This window comes from Haliotis rubra, unplaced genomic scaffold (assembly GCF_003918875.1).
Source record: "Haliotis rubra isolate DU_JTF1 unplaced genomic scaffold, ASM391887v1 Scf315, whole genome shotgun sequence".
In the NCBI taxonomy this organism is placed as follows: Eukaryota; Metazoa; Mollusca; class Gastropoda; order Lepetellida; family Haliotidae; genus Haliotis; species Haliotis rubra.
Window position 1 is genome coordinate 405,524 of NW_025766986.1, and position 7,935 is coordinate 413,458.

Here is a 7,935-nt window from a genome sequence, read left to right on the forward strand (position 1 = left end):
AACACCATCATCATCATCATCTCACTACCACCAAACATCATCATCACTACCACCATCATCATCATCATCACTGCCACATCATCATCATCATCATCACTACTACCACCATCATCATCACCACCAACATCATCATCATCATCACTACCACCACCAACATCATCATCATCATCAACATCATCATCACTACCACAAACATCATCATCATCATTACTACCACCAACATCATCATCATCACCACTACCACCAACATCATCATCACTACCACCAACATCATCATCACTACCACCAACATCATCATCATCATCATCACTACACCAACATCATCATCATCATCATCACTACCACAAACATCATCATCATCATCATCACCATGATCATCATCACTAGCACCACCAACATCATCATCCTGCATCTACCCAAACATATCTACACAAATGCTGTCTACTGGATATCGCCATGTATAGTGCGATCTCACATACATGCCCTCAGAATCAATGCTAATTTATCCATAAAGTATCTTGATTTCCGATCAGTCGATCCAAATGCATTCCAGTTGTCATCTTCAACTCGATGGGAAGTATATAACCTAGGTTATTTAGATGTAGGTGTTTACATCCACCTCAGGTAGGCAGTACCTGCTGGTTATTACCTATCAGAGTTGTTTCATCTCAGTATTCAAGGCTACAGTTAATCTCAACCTAGTTCCAGATAACCAACAACTGTAACTTGTGTGTATTACAGTAAAAGCAAAATGCTGTCAAAAATGCTTTTTTAATGGACAACTTCCACCTTTTTGGAAAGATATGCAAGATGCTTTGAGCTGGACACAGCATTGATAGATATTTCTCTGGCACCATTACAATTCAGGTCTCTGGCAACCCCAGTTTGGCGACATGGTTTTTCATCATACCACTACCAGTTGTGTTGAACATGCTCATGCCATCGTCCACTGGGTTTTGTTTAAATGCACTTTAAGCTTGAATGTAAGAATCTACTTCGAAATGTCACTGATACAATAAACAAGAAGTTGTTATCCATTAAGTCGTAAGCTTCGTTGTACACTCATTTGTCTGGCTCAGATTTCATTATTTACAGCTGGAAAATTGCTAAATAGGGCTGGCTAGAAAAATTGATAACAAAAAATATCATTCATGGGAGGAATCATTAATACTATCAATACGAAATCTGTGTCATCAAAAATATCTTACATAAGCTATTGTGAGGAAATAAAGTCTAAACTGACACACACACAATACACAAAGTTACGTCTTTATTCTTCTTTCTAATATTATGTACTGATTGAAGTTTTTGTCAATAATCTATGTACACATCTGCAACTACTCACAGTGACATGAAATATGTTGATTTCTTCAAACCCTATTATATATTTTTGCTCAAAGTTGTGTCAATAATCAATAAATATTTAGTTAACAATTATCTACCTCTGTGATGTATACTGAAAGCTAGACTTACTGCTGAACGAAGGATGAAACAACACCAATCCAAAATACCATTGCAGGAGAGACAGATAATGCTTATTACTATAGATACAACATACTTAATATATTTCAAGTCTCAGCGTGTAAAGATTTCAAGAAAAGGCAAACTGTTTATTAACACAAAGCCATTATTGTCATATGTTGAAAAGCCTTCATTTCCGATAATAAATGAAGCATCCATGTCAGCAATATCTTAATTAGAATGAAAGTGATATACCGGTAATATATGCGCGCATATTCATTCAACAGAAGCTAAGTTAACTATGGAATGGTCCAATACCCATACCATGGCAACATATTTCCTTTTTCGCTGTTTCCATGTAAATGAATTGTCCTGTATCCAGGTTAGAATTGATCTTCAACAACCCATACTTGTTTAAAGAGGTGACTAACAGAATTGAGTGATCCGGCTCTCTGGCATGATTGATGCACGTCATCGTATCCCAATTGCGTAGATCGATGCTCATGATGTCGACCACGGGTTTGTCTGGTCCAGACTTGATTATTTACAGACCATAGTCAGATAGGGCCTAAACAAATATGTTGTGGTTCCTATTACCCGACAAATCCTTGAATTCTGGTGCCGGCCCTAGTTTTTTTAAGAGGTATGAATAAAATAAGCTTTCAGATACCATTGTTTTTGCCCGGCACCAATGGACATCGGTCATTCTGATAGAAAAAGTCGACATGATGGCTGTAAGCTTGATTGAATAAACAGTTATACATTGATAAATGTGTTATTAGTTTGAATATTTGCTACTACCACCAAGATCTGCACCCGAGGCGGCTCCACTCAGGCTCGCGCCCCAAGCGATAAATGTGTTATTGGTTATTAGCAACCATCCAATCCCTACTCTTACTAACTTTTAGTGAAAGGTGGTTTGCTGTTTGCTATGTGATGGCAGCCTGAATAAGATCAAGTCCCAACCAGACAATCCATTCATGTTGTGAACAATGATCATCCTTGCCAAATGATGCAAAACATTTCTAAGAGATCAAGTGATTGTGAAAAAAGTCAAGTTCAAAGTGAAAAGGTGAAGTAAAAAAGAGGAAATGGTAAACCTGGCTAATAAAGTAGACAGCAGTCGAAATACAGATCATCATCACCATGATCAAACAGGAAACAGTAAACTTGTAAACTTAGCTAAAGGTAGTATAGCATAAAGTAGACAGCAGTAAACTTGGCTCATACAGTAGATCAAATACATCACCATGATCAAACAGGAAAAGGTAAACTTGGCTCATAAAGTAGACAGCAGTGCAAATACAGATCACCATCACCATGATCAAACAGGAAACGGTAAACTTGGCTCATAAAGTAGACAGCAGTGCAAATACAGATCACCATCACCATGATCGAACAGGAAAAGGTAAACTTGGCTCATAAAGTAGACAGCAGTGCAAATACAGATCACCATCACCATGATCAAACAGGAAACAGTAAACTGGGTTCATAAAATATACCACCTGTCAAGGTCCGGGTTAGAATATTGATCTTCAGTAACCCATGCTTGTCGTAAGAGGCGACGAACGGGATTGGGTGGTCAGGTTCGCTGACTTGGTTGACACATGTCATCATATCCAAATTGCGCAGATCGGTGCTCATGCTGTTGATCACTGGATTGTCTGGTCCAGACTCGATTATTTACAGACTGACGCCACGTGGCTGGAATATTGTTGAGTGCGGCGTAAAACTAAACTCACTCACTCATAAAGTACACAGAAGTGCAAATACAGATCATCATCACCATGATCAAACAGGAAACAGTAAACTGGGTTTTATATAGTACACAGCAGAGCAAATATAGATCATCAATAGCATGATCAAACACGATAATGTAAAGTGAGTTCATTGTTATTGAATAACAAGAATTCTCCATCGATATTCAATTTACACTTCACACTAAGTATTGCTGATGTAAAATCCGCCAGTGTAGTTACGAAGCCAGTGTGTCAGTCATGTTTAAGGTCACTGTAGATACAGGTATATCTCTTAAGTACCTGGGTACATTGTGATACTCTGAAATGTACCTGAGTAATCAAAAAGCTAGACTGGGCATTAACTCCCAAGTGCCTGTTTATATCTGTCAGATTCATTGTTAATGATGGTCTATTGGCAACCAAATCAAGCTGCCTTGTGGGCCAATTAATCTGGGATCTTAACAAGGGCAGGCGCGACATTAGCCACAAGGCCAAAGCCAGAGTCCAGTACAACAGCCTCTGGCACAATGGAAGCATCTTTTGTCTCGTAATGTTTTCCTCACAAGTCAAGTGTATGAAAGGACTCTTGTCAAATAGTGAAACAGATACAGTGAATAGGCAAAATTCATTCTCAGCTATATTTGGCCACATCAAACAATAAAATTTAATATTTCTAAATCTTTGGTAAAGACATGTCACATAACAATGCGATGGTTCTGAAATCATATTACTATAAATATCTGTGTTACTTGTGTCTCTGTCTTTTCCACTAAATAAATACTTTGTAAAGGTGAAATATATATATGATGATTAGTATTTAGAACAGGTCCGACTATCAATATCTATATATCATACAGATCGATAATAGTTAACTAATTATTGAGTGATTATCAATAAATGTTAGAGAAGAAAATCAAAAACCCTTGAGGGTGAACTCTCCTATCCAGGGCCTAGATTTTTGAAGCTTTCTTAGCTCTAAGATACTAGTAGTAGTAAGTGCTATATATTAACTTACAACTATCTTAGCGCTAAGAGAGCTTCGAAAATCTAGGCCCTTGAGTCTTTGAACGGCATTTAGAAGTGATACACATAAAAGCGAGAGTGTATGGATGTCAACTTCTTTATTTTGAGGGACACGACGTTTAGGAGTATATTATTACTCCTTCATCAAGTGAATGAAATACTAGGAAACAGACTCACACACACACGCACACAAGCATGCATGCATGCATGCATGCACACACACGCGCACACACACACACAAAACAACAGTGATAAGAGATAAGTTATAACACAATCACAACAACTAAAATTAGTGGCCCCCTTGAGTTTGTTATAACCTTAGTTTACTGCATTAAGGTTCTGTATATTTAAAAACAAATTACTAAATTACTCATCATCATCATATTTGGAAATATCCCTTTGGAAATATCCTTCTGGTTAAAATATCATCATCATCATCATCATTTTGGAAATATCCTTCTGGTTAAACTATTATCATCCCCATCAATGAAAATGTCATCATCATCATATTTGGAAATATCCCTTCTGGTTAAAATAGCATCATCTTCATCATCATTTTGGAAATATCCTTCTGGTTAAAATATTATCATCCATCATCATCATATTTGGAAATATCCTTCTAATGAAAATGTCATCATCATCATATTTGGAAATATCCTTCTGGTTAAAATATTATCATCCCCATCTTCATCATCATCATCCCATCCCTCATCATCATCATCATCATCATATTTGGAAATATCCCTTCTAATGAAAATGTCATCATCACCATCATATTTGCAATATCCCTTCTGGTTAAAATATCATCATCATCATCATCTTCATCATCATCATCATAATATTTGGAAATATCCCTTCTGGTTAAAATGTACAAATATAACAGAAGTCATGACTGCGATCGCTATAACAAGATGTTGGCAGTGACTGGTTCACCTGTGAGTATTGGTTGCCAGCCAGTCAATGTTGTCCCAGCAACATGAAGGCAATATATCCTATAGATGTTCAGAGGCTGTAAACACTGAATGCTTCCGAAACCACTAAGGTTTGACCTGAAACCCTGATGATCACATCATTTGAGGTTCTTCATCATCATTTTTTTTGTTATATCTTGACTTTCTACATGATGCACACTGAATTTGGTGCCAAACAGATTGTAGACAGGTAAGCAACTAATGGACAGAATAAAGGTCCTACAGGGTATCCTTATCTAAAGATGCCCAGAGCATGTGCAGCAACCCCAGTGTTCATCCTTATCTGACAAAGATTTCGCCAATGGTCAGACAGAAGTTTGTGCAGTGTCTGACTGTATATTTCACAATGACTTTGACTCATGTGACACTTGTTTGCTGTTTATAAATCTTATGTTTGTTAATAATTTCAATGTCAATTATAAGAAATATTAAATCTGAAATGTGTGTTTAATTTTATTCCATGGGTCCTGACTTTTCAATGGGTCAGACATGTCTGAAACTTACAGGATCCAATGTCCTGTGACTTTGAAACACCATTATGCTAGATAAAGAAAACTGATCGAGTGGTCAGGCACTGACTTTGTAATGCATGTCACTGAATCCTAATTATGTAGATTCATGTTCATGATTTCAATCACTGGATTGTCTGGTCCAGACTCGATTACTTACAGACCATTGTCATATAGCTGGAAAATTGCTGAGTGCAGCATTAAACCAGAAACTAACAAAGACATGCTTTAAGTCATTAGAGCTGTCATGGTTATAATAAGTCTGTGACATTGTAGTCCAGTCACATTTTGTTCTGTCCTGTGAGAGTAGCTAAAAAAAAGGCCATATGGTGTAAAAATCTTCTAAAAATTATGCTAAGAGCCAAGTTCGGGCTTGTGGCTCAAAAGGTTTGGACACACACTGTAACAAACATCTCTTAATTTCATATCAACACTGGAAAATCAATGTAAAAGTCATTTACAACATGTCAAACATCAAAACTCTTTAAATATACTGAAAAACATCTTTTCTAAGCATGCTTGAACAAGAAGAGTTGGAGATGGTTCAACTTTGAGCCCGCATATCTATATTAATTTGTGCAGGTTCCAATTTTGATACAAGAACATCATTACGAGACCAATCAAACATGCTATAACATATGCAGCTTAAAATGACATGTCATATGGAATTCCCTGGTGCTTCTTATAAGAAACCGAAAATTTAAGATATTTGAATATTAATTTTTTTAACTATAAAGAAAACATTAAATCACCATCATAATTCATTGTTTCTGGACTAAGATGTCACTAACAAAATATATCCTGGAACCGTTTTCTGACTCACCATAGACTAATAAATGCATGTAGTTTTAACATCCTATGACATTGACAGTGTTATTGGGACTGCTGGTGTTAGCCAATGTCCCCCTTGCTCATCACATAATGGATAAAAACTCACACATTCACCATGAAACTAAAAATAATGTTCAGAAATAATGTTTTCTTGGGTAGAAAATATATTGCCAAGTCGGTATGCTCATTGAATGCTCTTCTGGCATCCTATGTTAATTTCTCCTTTTAATTATTTTGGCCCAAATTTAGGTGCTGCCAAACAAATCTAACGCTCTGAAATAAACAATTATGACGGAAGACCGATATCTATGCGATGAAGTATCGAACTGGCATGTGATTGTTCGAAGTGGATGGTAAGCTGTCAACAAGCAAGTGTAAATGAAAAGTGGATGACAGCAGCATGACATTTTCAGCCGTGACGGAGAAGAAAACATCTTTCAAAAACACCCACCTTTGAAAACACCATATGTCTCGGTTTGTGGTTTCGATCCATATTTATTGTTCCAGAATTGATGGTCATTCTTGCCTAATAAAATCCCGTGCATAACGGTTGTTACTTCAATGAGATACCATGAAGCACTAGTCAGATCGGCATCCTCGCTACATCACGGAAGTGGGAAACTGTCTGCTTCGGAAAGCCCCTTACGACCTCAACACGCACCAGCTCATGTGGTGTTTGGCTGACAACTATTACTATACACATATTTACGGTGGCCGTCTGCTGATGATGGTGCACATAAAATATGAACAATCTGATTATTTCAAAAATACGTCTGACTGTAACAGTTCAGAGTTTGAAATTTTAACACTCAAAAAGTAATTGCCATATTCTATTAATAAATTATAGATGTGATACTTAAAGAGTAAAATAATAAGTAAAAAGGAATATGATATTTTTTTTTTTTAATACCTGCATCTTGGATGGAAGTAGTTTTCAATGTTTATTCTTTAGGTTCAAATAACACAATTGGATATCAAATGCTATACAACTTTGTGTAAGTAAACCATTGGTTGACAATATGCATCAACTACATAAATACAATAAATCGATCACATGTTATATGAGAGTTGATCTTTGCTGATCTTTACACATTCAAAAACATTCCATACACATCAGCCACCATTTTGGCCACAAAATCCCCTTTTGGCACAGGTAAGCAATGACACATCACAAATATTGATATCACCTCATTACGGCAAAATAATTAACTTAAAGATCTGACTCATTAGTTAATACTTCAGTAAAGTGCCCAGTTATCAGGTGAATTATATCTCCACACTGTTACCACAGATGCCCTCGAGCCATTTGCTACTATCAGCCACATCCCACAGAGTTCTTCTCTCACATCAGTGGGATGGGTCATTAAAGCAAGCATACAGTAAACAAATGCTATCCATAGC

At 36.7% G+C, this 7,935-nt stretch overlaps 1 protein-coding gene across 3 annotated transcripts in view; it reads right to left on the minus strand.

Annotated features, from left to right (window-relative positions):
* Nucleotides 1-7,162, minus strand: part of LOC124283413 (regulator of G-protein signaling 7-like) — a 110,352-nt gene extending 103,190 nt beyond the window's left edge. For all 3 annotated transcript variants that reach the window (XM_046719469.1, XM_046719468.1, XM_046719467.1), the window contains exon 1: nucleotides 6,986-7,162. In XM_046719469.1, the coding sequence (XP_046575425.1) occupies nucleotides 6,986-7,054 (69 nt within the window). In that variant the 5' untranslated portion in view covers nucleotides 7,055-7,162. The remainder of the gene's footprint in view (nucleotides 1-6,985) is intronic.
* Between the last annotated feature and the right edge of the window lie 773 nt (nucleotides 7,163-7,935).